General features: G+C 40.9%; 2 protein-coding genes across 2 annotated transcripts; both read left to right on the top strand.

The window, feature by feature from the left end:
* The first annotated feature begins 1,326 nt into the window (after positions 1–1,326).
* Positions 1,327–12,964, top strand: LOC140134112 (histamine H3 receptor-like). Its single transcript, XM_072154744.1, has 4 exons — positions 1,327–1,564; positions 2,724–2,890; positions 5,068–5,511; positions 12,884–12,964. The coding sequence occupies exons 1-4, from the start codon at positions 1,327–1,329 to the stop codon at positions 12,962–12,964; spliced, it is 930 nt and encodes a 309-aa protein (XP_072010845.1).
* Positions 12,964–24,168, top strand: LOC140134113 (histamine H3 receptor-like). Its single transcript, XM_072154745.1, has 3 exons — positions 12,964–13,207; positions 20,789–20,955; positions 23,437–24,168. Exons 1-3 carry the CDS (start codon positions 12,964–12,966, stop codon positions 24,166–24,168), a joined length of 1,143 nt encoding a protein of 380 aa, XP_072010846.1.
* The last annotated feature ends 360 nt before the right edge of the window (positions 24,169–24,528 follow it).

Below are 24,528 nucleotides of genomic sequence, written 5' to 3' on the forward strand. Positions count from 1 at the left end.
CTATATTATTCCCCCTAGTGATTATTATATTCAGCCCCCCAGGTAAATACTACTACGTATATATACAATCCACAGAAAAATAGTAAAACCATACTCACCTTCTCCTACTCCCAGGATGCACCCCTTCCACGTTGTCTTTTGGGATGTCAGTGTCCTGGCGCAGGCAGCACAGCATGTGAGGTGACTGTGCTGCCTGTCTCAATACACAACCCCATATACAGACTCCCCAATTAAATATCAAATTATATACAGCTCCCATGCAAAGATCCTCCAGTTTAAATAAAGCTTTGCCCCTATAATCAGATACCCGCAGTTAAATCATATACAGCATTGCAAATACATCCTCCCAGCCTAGTTATAGTCTGTGCCCCATAAACAGCTGCCCCATAGTTTAATTTAAGTCCAGCCTCTATAGACAGACGCTTTGCAGTTTAATTATACTGTATACAGCTTGTTGTATAGTTATAATAATATTAATAATCTTTATTTATATAGCCATCAATTCCGTAGCACTTTACTGTAGTTACCCCCCCCCCCCCCCACATATCCACATATATAGATCCCACCTCCCAGGTTGAGTATGTACAGACTAAATAGCCTTGCCCCATTTCATGCATAATTCACTACTATGATAATATGTAATCTACTACCAATTATTAATTTAACAATAATACGTTATAAATTTGTATAATTTATCCCCCATAAAATGCTATTTATTCCTTGTTACAGACCCCCCTGTAGCTTTTTAGAAATGTGGTAATTTCCTTAGGCTCATTTCACACTACCGTTCCTTTCCTCCGTTCCTTAAAACAGTTAAAAAAAAGTAAAGAATAGAGGTTTAACGTGTCACTTAAAAAGTAAATGTTCTGTCATCCGTTGACATAATGGATGAAATAAAATTTACAATGATGTCAATAGGATTTAGAACTGATGCGTTAAACCTCTGTTAAACCCCTTAATTGTAAAATTAATTAATATACCACAAGCATAACATTGTTATTGTAAAACTTAAAGAATATAAACCAAAAGCATACAAAAAAAAGCATAAAAATGTATTATTTAATATTTTATTGTCAATTATTATAGTCCAGGAGGTGACAGTGACAAAGAAAAATAAGAATACAACAGGGAAATAACAATTTTATCTCTGTCATAATATGAGTAAACGGAGTAGCAAAGTATCTAGGGATTCCATTGTTTAAAGCATGTATAAAAGATGTAAGAGAGACCAATGTGTAGATGTGTGTCGTTCTAGATGTGCCCCGTACCACACAATCTGAACTCTTCTCTTTTATACGTGACTCACTAATTCTGGATTTTTTAACAATGCTATATGGCCCTCTATATAACAATACCCATCTATTGATTCTTAATGAGACAGATCCCTTGGAGATACAATATTCACCAGTTATGAAAGTGTTTGTAGTTATCATATTGTCTCTTTGCATTTCTCTCACCATCATTGGTAACACTCTGGTTATGGTAGCATTTATTGTAGACAAGAGGCTTAGAACACAAAGCAACTTCTTTCTCCTCAATTTAGCCATCTGTGACTTTTTTATTGGTAAGTGTCTACTCTTTTGTTACATGTAGGGGCTTATTTACTTGGGGCCACAGGCGCACTTTCGTCGGACTTTCCGTCATTTTCAGGTGTTACGCCGCTGTGACAGGTATTTAAAAGGGGTCTGTGCTGGCATTGTGTTGCACGCAATCGATTTTTGGCGCAGCTGTGCTGGCTTTCATGCAACAGAAATTGGGTGGCGTGCCATCGGTTGATCCAACGGATTAGGACTGAGCATGGGATTTCACTTTCATATTGTGTTCCAAGACAATGCACTTACATGCACCAGGAAGAAGAAAGTGAACTCCGTCGGACCTGAGCGGGGAAGCGACACATTCAGGATATCAGGCGCATGATCGTAGTGAATTGCCGCAGAGTGCATTATCGTCAGACAATGCACTTTTGGGGAACTTTGTCGGACGAGTAAGTAAATGTGCTTCATAGTCTTACTCATCTTGCTTACATTTGTAATCTAAAATGAATTATCATTCCTCACCTTTATCAAAATTCTTGATGTCAATTTTTGGAAAAAAAAAGATATTTACATGCAAAAATACATACAGTGCACATTTATACATATGAAGATCTAGGTTACCTAGACAGGAGCAAACACAGAAAACATTTGCCCCTTGTGCTAGAACAACATATGAGCTCCCTTCAACTAGAAGAAACCAACCTTACATACCCAAAATTGCATTATTGTACGTACTCCTTCTGCTTTGTAGAATCTTGAATGAGGAAACCTATCTATGGCATCCATAAATATTTAACATATTAACAATTACAAATGTTTTCATCTGGGGTGTCTAATGTGTGGGTTAATAAGAACACTGGTCAATTTCAGTAAAATTGCTGGTAGGAATAAAACCTTATTGTCAAAAATGTAAGCAGCAGGATTCTTGTATGAAAGCTCTTTGGCATCAAAGGGGGCCCTCTCTTCCATGTAGGTCAATAGGGCCTTTAGAAACATATTTATATTGAAAATTATCATTTGGATAGTTTCAATTACTGTCCCTACGAACTTGTGTACGCAAGAGGAGTTTTCTGTTATTTTAATCCCCAAAAAGTTTTATTACTTTTAAGTGAACTAGAAAAAAAGTACTTTGAGAAACAATGACCTGTTTGGACGAAACCTTGTGACACTTATTTAACTATGTTTCAGGTGCTTTTAACACACCCATATTTTTACAGTACATGTTGACTAGAAAATGGAAACTTGGAAGATATCTCTGCAAATTGTGGTTAGTCGCTGACTATACAATGTCTACAGCCTCAGTATTTAATATTGTCCTAATCAGCTTTGACAGATTCTTTTCAGTAACCCAGGCTGTAAGTGCAGTATTTTGTTTTGCTCATGTTCGATGTATAATATAATTAAGAAAATTTTTAATTTTAAGTATAATTTTGTAATTCTTCTAATTCTGTTTATAACTGAACAGGGTTTACCGTAATATATTTTTGTATGCTTGTATAAATTCAGAATAGTTCTTTAAATGACAAGGTACAAGAGTTGTAGGGTCATCACTATCCTGATCTGCCTCCCAGCAAAACAGTCCAGTTAGATGTCTAGGTATGAAGGTGTAGGTCAGTGATGGCGAACCTTTTAGAGACCGAGTGCCCACACTACAACCAAGACCCACTTTTTTATCGCAAAGTGCCAACACGGAAATTTTACTTGTGATTTATACTCCCTTCTCTGTCACAGCTTACATTCATACCAGCACCTGAGGACACTAATAAAGCAGAAAATAGGAGAAATTTGGATGATCAGTGTAGCTTCCCTCCAGGGTCCCATAAACAGGAAAAACTGTCAGGGCCGGAGCAGGAGCTACAATGATACCTTCCCACACCTCCAGTAGTCCCAGGTAGAACTGTCACTTTAAAATAGCTCTGGGACTGCAGGAAGATACCTAGAGTCCTCTCTGGTGATGGCCTGGGTGCCCACAGAAAGGGCTCTGAGTGCCACCTCTGGCACCCGTGCCATAGGTTCGCCATCACTGGTGTAGGTGTTATGATTACCAGGCAATAGCCCCAAAATATCGATGTAAACAAAAATAAAGACATGCACTTACTGTCTACGATCCAAAGACCTTTTATTCGCTGCACGCAAAACTAAAGAGCATTCCAGACACACAGTGAGAGAGCTGGGTTATGACATGAACTACAAACTTAGTTTTACAATTTACAAAATTATTTACCACTAAATCATTTCCAGGGCAGCCCTATGGTCCGTCTGTAAATCTGCTCTGAAAGCCACTCCTTCCATTCTATTCCCGGCCGTGTGCCAATACAGCAGTTTACCACCAAATCAAGGTATCCACATACTCGGGAGAAATTGGATATCAAACCTTGTGGAGCTTTTCATCCTTTAATCCATTGTGAATGTTTTATTTTTGGGCCAAAATGTACTGTCTAAAAAAATTATAATTTGTACATTCCATTGTACTTTTGTACATTTTGTTTTAACCTCTGTGAAATACCTAAAGGGTTAACAAACTTCTTAAAGTTGTTTTTTATATGTTGAAGAGTTTTGTTTCTATAATGGGATAACTTTTACACCCAAAATTCTAAATTTCCCAACAGAAAAATGAGAGGACACATATAAAACCATGTCAAGGTAAAGCAGACATTCAGAAAATGTTAGTTTGTTGCTGTAACAACCTTCCTCAAAAGAAGAGAATTTAGAACCCCAAATTTTCAACTACGGTAATTTGAAAACAAAGTTATCACCACTTATAGTGACAAGCGGTCCAGTTAAATGGTTTAGTCCCAGACCTCTCTGCAGGGAAGAGCAGGAATTAACACATTTATGCACTGACAACTGAAGTGCCCTCTCCGTAAAGGTCATTTTCTTTACCACCTGGTTGCATGAGTGGTTCATATGATGAGTGCGAGAATGTACAAAAAAAAAGTCTTGTTCTTTGATTCAGTCATCTGAATGACCATAATACTACATTTTTATACTGTTGCTGTCCCTGCATGAGATATAACTGGCTGCCTGGAGTGGGATTTGGAGTGATCAGCCCCAGTAGGCCCCTGGGCGACGGAGCCTTAGTAGACCTGTTTACAGTGAACTCACGTGGTGGCATTAAAAATTCAGAAACTAAAACAATCTCCTGTTTCCTAAAATATTCCCTAGTTTATCATGCCAAACATCCCCCTCAATGTTATTTTATATAAAGCCCCCTCACCCCCTATGGATTCATTAGATACCGACCCCCTCACCCCATTTATTTCTTATGTACAGCCTCATGTGGCCCCCCCCCCAGGAACCCTGGGCCCCAGGAGTTGCCCAGGTACACCCAGTGTTTGTGCCGGCATTGAGCACATTGACTAATGTTCATATTTTGAAAGCATTGTCTCTGATTTGACAGCTGTAAGTGAATTACTATCCATATTTTCCTCAAATAAATAGTTTTACCAAATGAATTGCCATAGTATCCACTTAATAATATCAATGTGATTTTCACTTGAGTGAGAATATTAATGTTTTTTTTTTTTAATAGGTTCGTTATCGTTCTCTTCAGAAAAGGCACAGCATGACTGTTCTAAAGATGGCTACAGTCTGGGTAATGTCTTTCCTTCTCTACAGCCCATCAATTCTGTTTTGGGAAACTGCTTTTGGTGAGAGCCACATTGAAGAGGATGTGTGTATATCTGGATTCTTTAACACCTGGTACTTTCACTTGACAACATCTGTTTTTGATTTTTTCCTTCCATTGATAAGTATATCGTTTTTTAATCTAAGCATCTACTGGAGTATCACTAAACGGAGCAGGAAGAAAAGACAATCTTCTACTCATGAAAGATCAGGAAGAAAGATGAAAGACATGAAGCCATTCATCATATCGAGTAATATGATGCTGCCATCTACTCGTGAAACAGAGATAAAGAATATTACTTTGCATTTAACTAAGCAATTTGAAAAATCCCATAGGCCAGGCCCAAAGGTCTCTTCTACCACCCAAGTTGAAAATATTCCCAATACAATTTTTGTCATTAGGCTCTCCAGAGACAAAAAAATAGCTAAATCACTGGCAATTCTGGTTTCTGTTTTTACTGCTTGTTGGGCTCCATATACGTTCCTGGTCACAATTGACAGGACATGTCAAAACAACTGTGTAGCCCTTTACTGGTATGATATCACAGTCTGGATATTATATTTGAACTCAACAATTAACCCTATATTATATCCATTGTGTCATAAAAGTTTTCGAAAAGCCTTCAAGTTACTTTTACAAATGGGTTTCAAGAAATGGGTAGCATAATAAGAAAATACAATTTATATTTTTTTAATATATTCATACTTAATATATTCATAACATAGATAAACAGAAATAACTTTTTCTCAACTAAACGTTTTAAGTGATATTAACTTATCCCCGACTGCTGGAAGATTGTGGAAAGCATGCAGATACATTTTCCGGCATGGGATAAGGAAAACATAAGGAAAAGCCTCTTAGCCACCATAAAAGGCAGCCCCCCTTAACATCACTTTCAGGAAGCCTAATTACATGATGCCAGAAAAAAGCCAAAACAGTGTATCTATTCCAAAAGGAACGGTTTCCCAGATGTAGACCGCACTAGTTCGATGTGTTTGAATCTCTTCAGTACAGTGTAAGGAACTGAGTGAGAGGCTTTGGCTTAGGGTCAGGAAGTAAGGGCTCTACTTACGGAGACTTTGACAATTAAGGTCACTTTTAAGGTGTTTGGAGACCTACAGTCATTGATCCTCTACTGGTAGATACTGGTATTCTGGGGGATTTTCCTTATCCTATCATGGAAAAGGTGTTTGCATATTTATCCGTTTTTACTATAAGCTATGATGCTTGTGTTCTTGGATTGATGATAAGAAGTAGTTTTTTGCCAGTAACTATTGTGCATGTAAATGCTCATACCACAACTAGGAAAAGGATTTGAGAGGAAATAAATAATAGAAAATATATAAAAATATACAAATCTTTATTGAATTCCCTCTCCAAGGAGAGTCATACAAGTTAATGATATCCAGGCAGTGTGTTTGAGAACAAGGAATGTATACATGAAGGTTTGTACACACCAGGACATTTCAGCCGATAATATGAAATGCAAGGGGCACAGGTATAAAAAATAATGGCCTGCATTAATTAAAGTGTTTGCGCCAGTTTTCTGTCTGACTTTGCAGTAGTATGAACCTGCAAACTGCATGCACCTGTAATTATAAAGTGTCTGCGCCAATATTGTGTCGAGGCTGCACTGTGTGTAACAAGACAGAAAAAATGTACACCACAAGGGCCTCTGAGGGGTTATTCGGACCGTGCACCAAAATTCTGTCCAGCGTGAGCCACAATTGTTTGTGCCACAATTCTGCAGCATGAACAAAGTGAACCAAAGAAAAGGTGCATTCTGCCGGAGCAGTGCAGGGGGCGTCAGATTCATAAAGGCTGTGTGACATATTTTATGAATCTGTCGCACACTGCACACTCTACAGTGCACTATGCACTATTTTTAAAAAATGTGGGCCAATGTCATTTAGAGTTATTTTAAGTCAGCCTGCAGCTACTGTAGAAAAGGATAATGACAATGCTGTGAGCTCCAGCCCTGATGAAGTTCTCATCAGCTGGTGGAAGGTTTGTGTAGATAAGTAGATATGATATAGGACGTAGGTATGATATAGGACTGCAAAGTCAGAGTGCAACTTAAATGTCTCTTCCAACATATTATTGCATTGCTGAAGCTGTCACCCAACTTTAACTCACCCTTAACGGCGCTGGCCTTTTTCGTTATTCGGTTTCCATTTTTTGCTCCCCATCCTCAAAAATCCATAACTTTTTTTATTTCTCCATGTAGAGCTGTCTAAGAGCTTGTTTTCAAAAATTGTCCTTCCTAGTGATGGTATTTAATTTTCAATGCTGGAAAAAAATTCCAATGTGGTGTATTGGCAAAAAAACACATGCTTCATTTTCTTGTGGGCTCGGTTTTTACAGCTTTAACAGTGCACTCCAAATTACATCTAAGATTTATTCTTTGATTTGGTACAATGACAGTGATACCAAATGTATATTTTTATTACCGTATATACTCAAAAAAAGCCGACCGATTATTAGCCGAGACCCCTAATTTTAACACAAAAAACTGGAAAAACCTATTGACTTGAGTATAAGCCGAGGGTAGGAAATGCATTGGTCACCGCCTCCCCAGTATATAACCAGCAAGCCCCCTGTAGTATATAGCCAGCCAGCCCCCAGTAGTATACAGCCTGCCAGCTCCCAGTAGTATACAGCCTGCCATCCCCCAGTAGTATACAGTCTGCCAGTTCCCAGTAGTATACAGCCTGCCATCTCCCAGTAGTATACAGCCTGCCAGCCCCCAGTAGTATACAGCCTGCCAGCCCACTGTAGTATATAGCCAGCCAGCCCACTGTAGTATATAGCCAGCCAGCCCCCTGTAGTATACAGCCTGCCAGCCCCCTGTAGTATACAGCCAGTTTCCTGTAGTATACAGCCAGCACCCTGTAGTGTACAGCCAGCCAGCCCCCAGTAGTATACAGCCTACCAGCCCCCTGTAATATATAGCCTGCCAGCCCTCTGTTTTATACAGCCTGCCAGCCCCCTTTAGTATACAGGCAGCCCCCAGTATATAATATACACTCACCGGCCACTTTATTAGGTACACCATGCTAGTAACGGGTTGAACCCCCTTTTGCCTTCAGAACTGCCTCAATTCTTCGTGGCATAGATTCAACAAGGTGCTGGAAGCATTCCTCAGATATTTTGGCCCATATTGACATGATGGCATCACACAGTTGCCGCAGATTTGTCGGCAAAAGTGGCCGGTGAGTGTATAGCCGGCTAGCCCATAAAAAACTCAGTACTCACCATTCCGACGGGACGGGCAGCTCCGCTTCCACTTTCATGTTCGCGGCAGGTCCGCGGCAGATCCGTGGTCAGCACCTCTTCTTTCTTTAGGCCGGCGCCAGCACCAGGCCCCGTAGACGGAGCCGTCGCAGACCTGCCGCAAACATGAAAGTGGAAGCGGAGCCGAGTGGGGAATATTCAGCACAAAAATTGTGCTGTAAACTTGGCTCATACCCAAGTGTATACTGTATGTTTTAATAGATTTTACCCAATTCTGATTTTACTCTTGATTTTGGCCAATTCTGTTGCTTATAACTTTTTCATACTTTGGTGTATGGAGCTATGTAAGGTGTCATTTTTTTGCGGGACAAGATGATGTTTTCATTACTTCCAACTTGGGGCTGTACAAACTTTTGATAATTTTTTATTCAAAATTTTATATGATGCAAAATGGCGAAAAAGAGGTGATACTGACATTTGGCCACTGTTTTCTGTTATGGGGTTCACCACCGGAAATAAACGTTTTTATATTTTGAAAGAACAGGCATTTTGGGATGCCTGTTCTAGGGAATGGGGGGTGAATTGAACTTTTAGTATTTTTGTAAGGTTTTTAAAACTTTTTTTAATTGAATCCTAGGGTGTCTAATCACTCCCCCCCCCCCCCCATATACTGCAATACTACTGTTACTATATTGCAGTATATGGGGATTTTGCTGTTCAAGATGCCCAGGTTGCTTCTCCAAAAATTGCAACAATTCTTTGCTCCTCAGCAGTGTTAAGTGAACCCGTTGAAATGTAACAATATCACCCGAACATTCGAGTCTGTAATCTGAACTTAATCTGAACCCCATTGAAATCAACAGGGACCCGAACTTTCCTAAAATTGGCAGTGAAATGGGGCTAACGAGGGGTAGAGGGCTACACAATAGGGGTAATGGCAAAGCAAATACCCTCCAAAAACATCTGGTAGGGAAAATTATTAAAATAATATAAACTAAAGAAATTAAAGATAAACCAAATAAAATTTATTTCACTGATGTAGAAGGTGTTATGGGTATCCAGTTGCAGTTATTCTCACTGTGCTATAAGACACTATATCTAGACGCAGTTATTCTCTCTGTAGTATATGATGCTATGGGTATTCAGACACCAGTGGTGGATTACAGTGGACCTGTCACCCTAAAAAATGCACTAGGAACTGCTTACTAAAGTAAGCATTAAATGATACCCCATTTTTAGCAGTGTTAAAACCTCCAATAAAGCTACCAGACACTGCAGGGCCATAGCCTCAGAATGCCGGACCAAGCTTACAGTGGTCCAGCGTATTCATAAGGAGGAGGTCCCAAGAGGAGATGACTGCCGCATGAAGCCCGGCAGTCACCGCCGGCATATGGTGTGGGAGGGGCGGTCCGGGGGAGAAGCAGTGCCTCTGACCGCCCCCTCATGAATACATATCGTTGGCCTTTTCTTGTTCTCACCATGCTGCCCTCTGTATAGATACACAACTTTCTCTTTCTCACTACTCTAGGCTGTCCTCATGTTGTAAAGACCATCAGAGATAAAAATTAATGATATCTTTTATTATAAATACAATGCACAATATGCAGAAAATGAATCACATAGGGAAAGAAATAAGGGGAAGTACCACGAAAACCATAAGCGTCCTGCAAACACCCCAGACCTATAGGTAAATGATAGTGTAAAGACCAAAGGGTCTAATATATAATAGATAATGCAGAGGGGTGTAGCCTATTGGTCTTCTGGGGACCCCCACTGTACCTAGCATCATGCTTACGGGTAAGGACTAAAATTGACTTTGTGCACTGCGGGAGCCGGATGGTACCTCCGGTCCCCCACTTCACATAGGATCCTACCAAGGAATTATCCTTTTATTTATGTTCCCGTCTGCATTATCTATTATATATTAGACCCTTTGGTCTTTACACTATCATTTACCTATAGGTCTGGGGTGTTTGCAGGACGCTTTTGGTTTTCGTGGTACTTCCCCTTATTTCTTTCCCTATGTGAATCATTTTCTGCATATTGTGCATTGTATTTATAATAAAAGATATCATTAATTTTATCTCTGATGGTCTTTTCGACTCTCCTTGGGTTGTTGATTATATTTGGTTGAGAGTTGTTATCATATAATATCGAATGAGGCTCCCTTTTCTTTTTTGGTTGTTGTCCTCATGTTGTAACCCACTGTGTCTCTATTTTCACTGTCCATCCTATCTGACAGAAATAGGGAGAGGGATAGTGGAGTAGAATGAGCCATAACTTTGCTGCTGCAGCTTCTCCTATTCATCAGTGCTCAAACATGTAAACAAAGAGTCTGCAGACAGCACAAGAGGAATTAAGGCAGCAAAGGCACATGGACAACTTATATAAAAAAGTGGCCAAAATCTTTAATGAGCATAAGGATGTTCACATTCGCTGTGAATGGTGGTTCTTCTTGTCGGGGATGACACTTCCTGGTGGTAGTGAATACACACTCTGATAGAACACTTGCTGCAGGGCAGACCAGCAACTCCAAGGCATGTACGGCAAGCTCTGGCCATGTGTTCAATTTACCAGCCCAGAGATTGAGTGAAAAGAACCCACCAATACCAGGAGACAAGTTGAAAGATACTTACCAACATGTGAATCACAGTCTGCCTCCTGGTACTGTGGGCCAAATCCGATGGTGGTGAATGTTACCGACATCCATTCACCATTCAACATGGTGTGCACATTGTGGCCATGCTAATTCTCCCTCCCCTGGTGCTGCTGGAGCCCTTGCTGTGTTGGAGACTTACATCTTCTCCTTGGCCTTGTGCTGCCTATAAGATTTCCATGTAGGATGGAAACTCTGTCAGTAATGCCTCTACCAGAGTGCACTTGTACTCCCTCATTTTTCTATCACACTCTAGTGGTTGAATCAAAGATGCTATGTCATCCTTATACAGGAGACAGTTTTAGTTTCTGAATTTTTAATGCCGACACGTGAGTTCACTACATAGGGGCCCACTGTGGCTCTGTTGCCCAGGGGCCTACGGAAACTGACCCTGCTGGTGACTAGTCAGGCAACTCTGCTATCATTTTGCAGGCACTGGAACATGTAGTGGCTATTGAGAGTTAAGCTGCCCCAGAGGCAAGGACAAGCCTTCTCCCGCCAATGCTCCTGTGAAGTGTGGACTATGCTGGGTGCCATCCTATTGTGTGGAAAACTCCTTCTCCTCTTCTGCCTCCAAAACTGTCCCCTGGCTGTTCAATGGAGTACTTGGCCGGTGTGACCAGCAAATCATGTGTGGCCTGGCCTGAGACATCTTCCTCCTCTGCCATAGCCTGAAATGTTATTTCTAGGAGGAAAAATATGTGAATTGTAGCACTGACGATGGCCTCAACAGCACTAAGCATTTTGGTCACATATTTGAATCACTGCAGCATGGCACAAATCTCTCTCACTCATGGAGAACTTGTAGCTCGCCACCTCATCAGGCTTAAGGTTCAGTGCCCGCAACCACTCATCTGTCTGCTCCTGGATGCCAGCCCACAGCTTCTGTGCGTTTGCGGTCCTTTACTCAGATGGGTAAATTATGCAAATGAACCTGAGGGTCTCCAGGCTTCATTAACACCTAAGGAGCCGGATCCCCCAAGGTTCATTTGCATAATTTTAAAAGCCTTTTTTTTTAAAAAACCAGGGCATAAAAAGCTTAAGAAGAGCAGATCCTGCCAGAGGGGGTACACACCACTATGTCAGTGTGCTTGCTTTATAATCCTTCATCCTGGTGGTAAATGTCCTTTAAACATCCATAAAACACAACCATAAAACCTCACTATATATCTAATATATAAAACTGAGTTTATGTGTATATGTATGTCTGCTAAAGGAATCTGCACCGGAGACAGAACGGTCAGAGACAGATACAGTCAAAGACAATCAGAGACAGAGATTGTGAGAGACAGCCAAAAACAGACAGAGATAGAGTCAGACAGAGTCAGTCAGAGACAGAGGCGGTCGGAGACAGAGATGGTCAGTGACAGAGACAGTCAGAGACAGACATACAGAGAAAGTCAGAGACAGAAATGGTCACAGAGACAGTCGGAGACAATCAGAGACAATTAGAGATAGTCAGAGAGAGAGATTGATACATATAAAATATTTTTTGCTAACCCATTCTATTTTGTTATAGCTAAGAGCAGTTATTCACTATCCCCAGAGCTACACCTAGCATATATATATATATATATATATATATATATATATATATATATATATATATATATATATATATATTGCTGTTATCATGAAATGGCACTTTCAGCAATGGGAACATCTGAAGTGCTTTTCACAATTAAATCTTAATTCACTTGGCATTCCTTTGTTTTCTCTTGTGTATTTATAGCTAACAATAGAATACAGCGGCTGCTCACTAGCAGCGGGTATAAAAAGCAGCTCATAATTCAACTATATCTTGGTATTTTTTGCATTGTCTTAATACAGAGGAGTTCTCCTGATGCTAGTCAACCAGACTTGGCTTTATCCTACATGGCTTTTACATACTACAGCCCTCATAGAATATAATGACAAGAATAGCCTTATATAACAAGAGTGAATTGGATGTCCTATATGTGAATGAGACCTTTGACATGGAGCCACAGTTTTCAGAAAATGTTATGAGCCTGATAAAGCTGCTCATATGCTTACTGATTATGGTTACAGTTTTTGGTAATACTCTAGTTATGATAGCTTTTATCATGGATAAGAGCCTTAGAACTCAAAGCAACTTCTTTCTTCTTAACTTAGCCATTTGTGATTTTATTATAGGTAAGAATCTTATTAAATTATTCTAATCGCTTTATATTATTCTAGCATTTGATATGGAAGTACATAGTAGCTGGTAGCATGATATTTTGAAGTATACAGAATATAAGGGAATGTCTTTGTATATAGCAGAATGAATATTTGGTTGTTTGCTTTTGAACAGGATGCGTATATCAGGGTTATGCAGATATGTAAGTGCAGGTATTCTAGGGTGATCCATAATGTAGAAAAAAGACATGGGAAAAAATGATGGATTGACATAGTAAATTTTTAACAGGCATATAAATAGAGAGAAACTAAGGGTTGAAGGTCCCGGGACAAATGGTGTAGGTTTGTCTTGAGTTAGGGACCACTGTTCTACTATTTGACTGTTAGTGGGTATAGGTCTACACTACTGCTGTTAGGGTGTTAGACAGGGGGTTTGTATTCTTGGGATTGTTAGTACAGTTCTGGTTATATTTGTTATGCTCACTGTTGTCCGTCTGTCTATGTCTTTGTGGTATGAAAGGATGAATGCTTGGTTGCTCACGTCTCCTTCCCCACACCCCTTTCCCTTCCGCTAAGATGTCTTCACTTAAGGTAATGAGCTGGAATGTGAGGGGACTTAACTCCAAATTCAAGAGGGCCCTGATGTTAGATGTCATTAAGCGTCAGGCCCCCCATATTGTATGTATCCAAGAGACACACCTTACGGGTCAGAAAGTCCTGTCTCTGAAGCGGGCATGGGTGGCTAGAGGTTATCATTCCTCTTACTCTGTTTACGCCAGGGGAGTATCCATACTCATATCCAAAGCGCTTCCCATAGAGGTCATACAGGTAGCACCGGATCACTTTGGCCGGTATGTGATCGTACATTGCGCCTTGTGGGGCTTTGCCTTTACTATAGCGTCTATTTATGTCCCTCCTCTCTTTGATCCAGCTGTATTGTACCTAATATCCAGTAAGCTGGCTGCTATGCCTCCAAGTCCGATACTCTGTATTGGTGACTTCAATGCAGTCCCTAATCCCTCCCTAGATCGCACAAGCGGCCTGGACACAGGCTCGGTCCGTCTGAATGAGTGGCTCACTTCTCTGGACCTCGCCGATGTTTGGCGTTGTAAGCACCCTCAGGAGAGAGAATATTCATTCTATTCCTCTGTTCATAAGAGCTTCCCTCGGATTGACCTGGCCTTTGTCTCCCCTGACATGCTGCAGCACGTTGATCAAGTATCCTATTGCCCGCGCAGTGCATCAGACCACTCCGCCTTGCTCATCAGTCTCCTTATAGGCCCCCCCAGCGACTCCCGCTTATGGCGCCTGCACCCGGCCTGGCTCCTATCCCCAGCGGTCCAGAGTACTGTTAGGGCAGCGCACAGCGAGTTCTGGGATGTACACTTAACCCATCCTGATCCTCTTCTAGTCTGGGACTCGTATAAGTCCTCGGTGCGGGGGGCATTCATGTCGGGGGTAGATGGCCATAGGAAGTCCTTAAATGCCCAGGAGGAAAGGCTGACGGCTGTACTGGTGACTGCAGAAAAGGATTATCTAGAGAAACCTACTCCGGGGAATAAAAAGACTTGGGCTCAGGCGCAGAGGAACCATCTAGCTGTAGTGAAGGAGCGCACCAGCAAGCGCCTGCTAGCCAGGGAAGCGTCCATCTTTGAATTCGGAGATAAAAACGGGAAGCTGCTTGCGTATCTATCGCGGGCTGAACGCCCCTGTGCTTCCGTTCCCTCTATTATCGATGGTAACGGAGCATTGCTCACAGAACCCCGGGCCATTAACATGGTATTTCACGAATACTACTCTTCTCTTTACAGCTCCAGATTGTCCGCCTCTTCCGTCGAGATCTCCGGATTCCTTGACAGTCTTCCACTATGGAGGCTCACACCGGCACAGTCATCGGAGCTTGATGCCCCACTCTCGGCGGAGGAGGTGGAACTGGCCATCCAATCGTTGCCCCCCGGTAAGACACCTGGACTTGATGGGCTGGGAGGTGAGTGGTATAGGGATAACTGTGAGACTCTGGTCCCCCATCTCCTTAGCCTGTACTCCGATGCGCTTGACAGCGGTTCCCTCCCTGATTCTATGCGAGAGGCCCTTATTGTAGTTCTTCCTAAGCCTGGCAAGGACCCTCTGCTTCCCGACTCATACCGTCCAATTTCCCTCCTAAACTCAGATGTTCAAATACTAGCAAAAATTCTGGCAACAAGTCTTAACAAAGTAATATTATCCTTGGTTCACCCGGACCAGACAGGCTTTATGCCTGGGAGGGGAACTGACATAAATATACAAAGACTACACCTGAACATAGCAGAGGCAGAGCGGTCTCCAGACCCTGGGTTTATATTATCCTTAGACAATTGTAAGGCGTTTGACTCTGTGGAATGGACATATCTGTGGACCCTATTGCCTAGAATGGGTTTTGGCCCTCGATTTACAGCATTGGTTAAGCTACTGTATAACGAGCCTAAGGCTAGGGTACGGACTAATCTTAATATCTCACCTACTCTCCCTATGGCCAGGGGCACTAGGCAGGGTTGCCCACTATCTCCCCTTCTCTTTGCACTCGCCATTGAACCCCTTGCTGTGGCGATCCGCCACTCTGAGGGCATTAGGGGCATTACTAGAGGAACTATTATTGAAAAGGTATCTCTCTATGCTGATGATACACTTGTATACCTTGGAGATGTGGGCCCCTCTCTGGAATCCCTTCTGTCCCTGATAGAACGTTATGGGGGGTTCTCAGGCCTTCGGGTTAACTGGGACAAATCGGTCCTCTTTCCCTTATCTGATGTAGGGGTACACTCCCTCCCCGTCCCAGTCCGGGTGGTGTCCACCTTTAAATATCTGGGAGTCCAGGTGTCACGCAAGGTCCAGGCATTTACGGAGTTAAACATTACACCCCTGATAACTGCAACTGAATCGCGTCTAAAAGCCTGGTCCACTCTCCCCTTGTCTCTGTACGGGCATATTAACATATTTAAAATGATTTTTCTCCCAAAATTTCTATACCTTTTTCATGCTTGTCCTATACTACTTCCTAAGAGCCTGTTTAAACGCATAGACGGCATTCTCAGGTCCTTCTACTGGCAGAGTAGTGCCCCGCGATTCAGTTTAGCGCTGCTTCAAGCTCCCAAGTCTAGGGGTGGACTGGCTGCCGCGGATCTGTATCTTTATTACCTGGCTTCCCAGCTAGTATACGCTCAGTGGTGGATAGATATAGACATGGGTAATGCAGCTACTGCACTGGCTGGGGCCCTGGTAGGTTCCTACGAGGCCCTTACAAACCTGCTGTACAGGTATAAGTCCCCATCTGATACCCCACTTCCCCTACGTACGGTAGCGGTGTGCTGGCGTAGGGCGCAATCCCTGGTAGAAACAGGCTTCCCTCCCCCTCTCTCGCCCAGGACTCCATTGTGGCTCAATCCGTGGCTCTCTCACTTCCTCTCCCTCCCGGGCTGGACAATGTGGGGGGCGGCGGGGGTGAAATTTGTAGGCCAGCTATTATCTCCTGAAGCAGAATTACTCAGCTTCAATGAGATAAGGGAGAGACATACTATTCCCAACACGGCCAGCTTCCACTACACGCAACTGCGACACGCATTCAAAGCCCAATTTGGCTCCTTTAGCCTGACAGTGAAATTCTCCAAACTAGAGACTCTGATGAGTACCCCGGACCTCCCTAAGCCACTCACTCAGTGCTATGCTCTCCTACAAGAGCAAAAGTCCAGACCGTTTGATAGAGCCTGTGAACGCTGGAGACAGGATATCCCTGACCTGTCAGATGATGACTGGAGGGAAGTCGAACTGTCCTACTTCACATCTGTAGTGAGTGCGAGGGACTTCCTGATACAATCTAAATTCCTCCATCGAGTATACTTCACCCCTGCTAGATTATTCCGAATGGGAGCAATGCCCAATGACCTATGCTTTCGCTGTCAGGCTGAAGTCGGATCCTTCCTGCATTGTGTCTGGTCCTGCCCTAGGGTTCATGTCTTCTGGTCCGAAGTGCTGGAGTTCCTAAATCTACACTTTGACTTCCCACGCTTACTGTCTCCCTCTGTGTGTCTCCTCGGCATCATAAATGAAGTTATCAATGGCCACTATGATAAAATTTTCTTTAGGTTTGTCATATACTACGCCCGGAAAGTGGTGGTGATGACCTGTAAGGACCAGGAGCCCCCTCCATTAAAAAGATGGATATTACTTATTAACAGTGTCATTCCTCACTACCGGTCCCTGTATGCCAACAGGAAGTGTCCCCAAAAGTTTGACCGCATCTGGTCCAGATGGTGCGCGACTCCCCATACAGCCTTATAATCACGTGTGATATATACTCCTCTCCATGATGAAGGAGACTGAGCGTGCTGGTATGTGTGTGTGTGTGACTGATTGTCTATGTGTCAATAGTTATTTGTGTTGTATCAAGATGTCTGTCTGCATTATCCTGCTGTCATTTACTGTGTAATATCCCTCAGTTAATTTTGGAACGCAGCAAGAACCTGACTGTTACCATGGCTGTTGTATAATCCTGTAATGGGGGGGAAGGAAATATGTGACAGACAATCTTGTTCTTCGGTTTTGTTTATTATAATTGTATAAAATTTCAAAAAACTGCAAAAATAAATACTTTTAAAAAAAATAAATAGAGAGAAACAGAGATCTGTAAAGTTTTTGACTTAACTGAAAATAAAGATAACGTTTAAATCGTTATGTAAAATGATTGTGACCAAGAATTAACAATTAACAAATCTGTGTTCAGTTCCAGAATGAGGACTGATATCAGCAGCCGCATGATTTAGTGGGATCCGCAATTGTGCTGAAGTGTGTTAGCTGCTATGTGTAAGACCCAGTTTCTCATGGGGGCCAGGAGAATGGGTACTTACCCTGCTCTGTTGTCCGTCTGCAACATTGCAGCACCCACTGGGGGTAGTGATTGGTTGTAGTGGATTCTGTTAGCTCAGAGTTTTGGCAAAACAATTGGCAGAGAAATGCTGGAAATGGAAAATTCTCAGAAAATCCCTTTCATGGCAACACGAAGGCGGATGCAACCGTTTTTTTACATTTAAAATAGCAAAAGCATGACAGAAGACAGGTATACTTTTTAGCATTAAAGTGAATGCAGAGGTATATCTAATGGTATTTGCCATATCCTTTTGTTACCCTGAACTACCTGAGGGATTGTTTTCTGCGTAACAAATTTTAATTCCTGGCAGTATTTAAATAAAACCTGAATAGGATGAAATTGAAGAAAAAATTCATTTGAACCATTTTCTTGTGGTCTCTGTTTATACAGCTTTCACTACACAGGCCTTAATGACATTTCTCCTTTATCCTTTGGGTTGGTATGATCAAAGGGATACCGGAGTTATTTCAGATTTATTTTATTTTATTTTATTGCTGTAATATATTTTGTAGAATGAGCTGACCATTTTGAGGATTGTATGACCTTCTGATCACTTTTTATTCAAATTTTTATATGTTGCGAAATGGCAAAAAATTTGCAATTGTAGTATTGGGCATTGGGTATTTTGCGTTACAGAAATAACTAGCATGTTAATGAGTTTATCTGATTATTTTTTTTGTATCAGTTCTAGGGGCTGATTTGAAAGAACACATTTTTATTTTTTTTATATTTTTGAAAATATGCTCAACTTATACTGCAATACTTCTTTATTGCAGTATATTGGCTTTTTACAGAAGATCTACTGTATAATGGTCTGTAACTGGCAGATAATTACAGATCCACCTAATGGAGCAGCTATGGCAGTGATGGCGAACCTTTTGGAGACAGAGTGCCCAAACTACAACCAAAATCCACTTATTTTCCCGTGAAGTACCAACATGGCATTTTAAGCAGTAACTTATTGCTACCTGTTCTTCCAATCTTTCAATTGTATTGGTCCCCTGAGGCAACCAATACAGTTGAAAGGAGAGCAAATTCAGACTCTCGTTGTAGCTTCTCTCAAGGGTCGCTCTGTAGAGGAAAAATGGTTGGTCCAGCAGGATGACCTCCAGAGATATTGCAGTTCTGTCACCACTTCTCACTTTTCCCGCAGTTCCTAACAGCCAATGAAGCGCTGCTTTAAAATAATGCTGAGAGCAGCATCTCTTAAGTTGCCTGGGACTTGGTGGATTTGGTTCTATTTAGTGAGCTCTGTCCTGGGGTGATGGTCTGAGTGCCCACAGAAATGGCTCCGAGTGCCACCTCTGGCACCCGTGCCATAGGTTCGCCACCACTGAGCTATGGAGTCTCACAGAGACTCAGAGGGGTGACAATCTTGGCCAAGAAGGTGGCACACATGTATCAGAAGGTGCACCGCTACCTCTTTGTGCTTTTTACAACACAGACAAATATATGTTCCAATATTCTCAACAAAATCCGTCTTCTCTGTGACGTATTTAACTTGAAAATTGTGTTGCACGTCCTATGTTAAAGGAGCACCACAAAAAAGATGGTGAACTCTATCAGGCCAGTGCGGGGAAGTGACAGATTCATGATTTCTGGCGCACGATCTTAGTGAGTCGCCAGCATTATACACGGCAATAGGACTTTTAGTGCTACTTCCTAAGTAAATGTTCCCCATTGTTTTCCTTTCTATATCTCCCCTACTATGGCACACTTGAAGTTAACATTCCATGAAATGTTATAAATTTGCCCTATTAAATCAAAGATATTTTTTCTGTATTCCTGTAGTATCACATACTCCCACCATTCATGTTCTAATCTCACCTTCTTGTGGGAACATTTCTGACAAGTCGCTAACTCTTTTAAATCCATCTTCCATAGTTTATGGGGTTAATTATATATCCTGTCATTCTGTGTGCCCTTAAATTAATATTTTTTGTGCCCATGAATTAATATTAACTGATAATTTTGTCCCAATAGACTATTAATTTATAACCTTTATATTTTTCCCATTTTTGTGTAAACACCTCCTTGTGTTTAAGTGCAACTTCAGCTTATAATTTCTTATACATTTTTGACATCCTACCCTTACTATTACCTTGAAACTTCACAATTTATTTGTGTGTAAACCCTGTTTATGTGAGACTCCACATTGTGCACTGCTTAGTTGTTTGTATGTTAATCTACGGATTCTACAGATTTGAGAATTTGTCTCCATTTCCAACCTCTCCAAAGTTTGCACTTTACCATTTTGAACTTGTGGTTAGATGATCCTTTCCTATACCTCCATAATGAAGGCACAACATACTATTAGCATGGGTAATGAGCAGGGTCTGAAAATAAACAATAATATGAATAAAAAAGGCAGCTGAAAAATGAATGAACAAATAAAAAAAAGACAGTAACTGCAATAAATGGAAACAAAAGTGTCCATTCTTTTAGCCAGCCTCACAAGTTGTGAAGCATTAGTCATTAAAAAACACATTAAGCAAATGAGGGGAGCCATGCTCATGTCTTACAGATAACAATATGGTCTTTGTTAATTAAAATAATTAATAATGAATGTAATAAACAACCACTGATTAGGCTTTTCTGTTATCATTCCCTGTAAATTTGCACTTTAGTACAATTTTCTATCCTTGATATAATATTTCCTTTATGTATAATGTGATATATTTTATGTTTTTCTTCAGGTGCATTTGTCACTCCTCTGTATACAATGTATTTACTCTCTGGGAAATGGATGCTTGGAAAAAGCATCTGCAAACTGTGGTTAATAGCGGATTATACAATGTGCACAGCCTCTGCGTTTAATATTGTCCTAATCAGTTATGATAGATTCCTGTGTGTAACACAAGCAGTAAGTAAATGACAACACATCTTGTTTAACCCCTTAAGGATGCAGGGTTTTTTCGCTAATTTCTCGCTCTGCACCTTCAAAAATCCCTAACTTTTTCAGTTTTCCGTGTACAGACCTGTGTGAGGGCTTATTTTGTGCGTAACAAATTTTACTTTCCTGTGATGTTATTTATTTTAACATGCCGTGTACTGCGAAGCTGGAAAAAAATTCCAAATGTGGAAAAATTGAAAAAAAAACCGTGGTCGCGTTCTTGTGGGCTCAGTTTTTGCGACTTTGACTGTGCGCTCCAAATAACACCTCAGCTTTATTCTTTGGTTCGGTACGCGGTGATACCAAATTTATACAGGTTCTATTGTGTTTTAATACATTTTCAAAAATTAATCGAATGTGTACAAAAAAGAAAAAAAGCTGTGTTTCATTGCTATCATTTTGAGGTCTGTGCGACATTTTGATCACTTTTTATTCCATTTTTTATGTGATGTAAAAAGGTGTAAAAGTCGCATTTCGGACATTTGGGCGCCATTTCCCGTCTCGGAGGTCAACGCCGGCCGTAACCGTTTTTACATTTTGATAGATCTGGCATTTTGGGACGCGGCGATACCTAATGTGTCTGTGATTTTTACTGTTTATTATGTTTTATATCAGTTCTAGGGAAAGGGGGGTGATTTGAATTTTTAATATTTTATTATTTTTTAAACTTTTTCTTTTTTTTCACTATTTCTTAGACCATCTAGGGTACATTAACCCTAGATAGTCAGATCGGTCCTACCATATACTGCAATACTTCTGTATTGCAATAATATTTCATTTTTGCAGGTCATTCATTACAATGAGCCACTGGCTCATTGTAACGAATCTACAGAAGCCATGTAGCCTTGGGTCAAACGGAGACCCAAGGTTACCATGGCAACCGATTGCCGCGACAATCGACGATCAAAGACGCGCCACCGTCTTTTAAATGCCGCAGGACGGGTTAATAGCCGCGATCGGTGTAAGCACCGACCGCGGTTATTAGCAGTGGGGGTTTGCTGCAATATGCAATGACTCCCACCCTTGTATGAAGAGGACTCAGCCCGTGAGCCCTCTTCATACATTCCGAACCACGGCGCAGAGCGTTAAAGGGTTAATGTGTTTAAAATTAAATATGTATAAATGTATATGAAATGTTGTACACATGTATATGAGTTTATTACTTTGGAAATGCTTTTATTTTTCCTGTTGTTAAAAGCAATTGTACATTTGCAGAATCTGTCAGCAGTTTTAATTCTGCAAAACTGGTGGTAGTAGTATTCAGTACCAGCAAGCATGTGAAAAGTTATCTTTTGATCCAGTTGTGCAGCTCTGCAAGTGTTCTGGGTTGGTCTTTTAACATGTAGGGTTTTCTGCCCTTTTCTGAGGCAGGCACACTGTTATAGATCATCATGAAAATCCCCTTATACTGCAATACATTAATATTGCAGTATATGGCTCCATCAGACCTCTTAGGGTTTAATCACCAGAGGTGACAGGGTTTTTTTACTATGAGAGCTGTCAATCTGTGGAATAGCCTGCCTCAGGCGCTGGTCACAGCACGGACAGCAGCGAGCTTCAAGAAGGGACTAGATGCCCTTTTACACCTAAATAACATTGATGGTTATGTTATATAGAATTGTTTCCCATAAATCTCACATAAATTAAATCCTCCTTTTTACTTTTTTTTACATTCAAAACTTTTTTTGATTTTGACAAATTCTGGCGCTTTGGTGTATGGAGCTGTGGGTAGTGTAATTTTTTGTGACTTTTGATGATGTTTTCAATGCTACCATTTCTAGGACTGTACATTTTTCAAAATGGCAAAAAAGTGCCATTTTCGACTTCTGGCGCTATTTTTCATTTCAGGGTTAAACGCAGTGAAAACCCGTTATTATATTTAGATATTACAGGCATTTTCAAAACCTAATGTGTTTATGATTTTTACTGTTTATTTATAATTATATGACTTCTAGAGAAAGGAGGGTGATTTGAATTTTTAGGTTTTTTATTATGATTTTTTAAAAACTTTTTACTATTTTTCAGACCCCCCCTAGGGCTTTAACTACTTTATCCGACCATATACTTTTCCTCCTCATTCATTACAATGTGCAAATCGGGGGCTGGGGGAATGGGTTAAAACGAGACAGCCCCGGGTCTTTGGTCATGACATCCAATCGCCGCTCCCCAATGACGTCACGGGGAGCGACGATCTTCAATGGGCGCCTCCATCTTTTTGAAGCTGCCGGTAGCTTTGCCTGCAGCGATCGACGGGATAACATCCCTGATAGGTACTAGCTCCGATCACGGGTGTTACTGGTAAGTGTTTGCTGCAATATGCAACAAAGACTTACCGGCTATGGAGAGGGCTAAGCCGTATATCAGCAAAATTAGATTTACTGGTTAAAATAAATAACTTAGCTTACGGTACTTATTTTTATATTTGTGAACTATAATCTTTATATTTGGCAGGTCCTATATCGTTCTATACAAAAAAGGCACAGTCAGACCGCCCTCAAGATGACTTCAATCTGGGTAATTTCATTTTTACTCTATGGTCCAGCTATTCTTTTTTGGGAAGCAATTTTTGGCAATAAAGAAATGGCTGATAGTGAATGCATGGCCGCCTTTTATGACACCTGGTATTTTCACTTGGGGACATCTACTTTTGATTTTATATTGCCATTAATAAGCATTTCATTCTTTAATCTGAGCATCTATTGGAACATCAATAAACGCAGCAGGAAGAAAAGACAACAGTCTTCTCCTCCACCATTTACTATCGGAGAAATCCATGTTAAACCACACAGCCCAACAACCTCTCTGAATCTGTCAGCCAATCAGATGACGAATATTTCATTGGCGCTAAGGAAGAGAGTGAAAAAATGTTTTCAAACAAAAGACTGTTCAAAAATGGAGAATGTTTCCAATACTTACAACATTCAAGTCATTAAACTCTCTAGGGATAAAAAAGTGGCCAAATCTCTTGCAATACTTGTTTGCATTTTTGCTATTTGTTGGGCTCCATACACTTTCCTTATTAGTATCCGAACTGCCTGCCGTGGATACTGTATACCGTATTATTGGTACGATATCACAGTCTGGATTTTATATTTAAATTCAGCTATCAACCCTGTATTGTATCCACTGTGTCACAGGCGTTTCAGGAAAGCTTTCGCCATCATTTTTCATCTAAGAAAGTAAACAGTTTTTTAGGTAGCATTAAAAAAATTAGATTCATGCAATTGTTTATAATCTTGTTCCCTTTATTTGAATTAATCATGTTTTTTAGACAACGATAGGACAATCATAAACATGTAATTTTGAACAAATGAAAAAAATTATATCTGACAATACTGCATGTATTTCTTTATTGGCTGGGATATTTGTTGCTACACATCTAAATACCTCAGCACTTTATCAGTTTTTGGCTTCATGACTATAAGAACTAAATTACAGCCCTGGGAGTTTAACCTCCTAATGCCCAGGGTTTTTGCAGCAGGGGCATGGGGTTTTTCCAGCTGTCCTTATATGTACTTCTTATTACGACTTCTTGTGATGTGT

The sequence above is a fragment of the Engystomops pustulosus genome, chromosome 5 (genome assembly GCF_040894005.1).
Source record: "Engystomops pustulosus chromosome 5, aEngPut4.maternal, whole genome shotgun sequence".
NCBI classification, from domain to species: Eukaryota; Metazoa; Chordata; class Amphibia; order Anura; family Leptodactylidae; genus Engystomops; species Engystomops pustulosus.

Coding starts and splice junctions, on each gene's coding strand:
- LOC140134112 (XM_072154744.1), top strand. CDS start 1,327: ATGCTATATGGCCCTCTATATAACAATACCCATCTATTGATTCTTAAT. Junction 2,891..5,067: donor TCTTTTCAGTAACCCAGGCT/GTAAGTGCAGTA, acceptor TTTTTTTAATAG/GTTCGTTATCGTTCTCTTCA. Junction 5,512..12,883: donor CCCATAGGCCAGGCCCAAAG/GTCTCTTCTACC, acceptor GTCTTAATACAG/AGGAGTTCTCCTGATGCTAG.
- LOC140134113 (XM_072154745.1), top strand. CDS start 12,964: ATGACAAGAATAGCCTTATATAACAAGAGTGAATTGGATGTCCTATAT. Junction 13,208..20,788: donor CATTTGTGATTTTATTATAG/GTAAGAATCTTA, acceptor GTTTTTCTTCAG/GTGCATTTGTCACTCCTCTG. Junction 20,956..23,436: donor TCCTGTGTGTAACACAAGCA/GTAAGTAAATGA, acceptor TATATTTGGCAG/GTCCTATATCGTTCTATACA.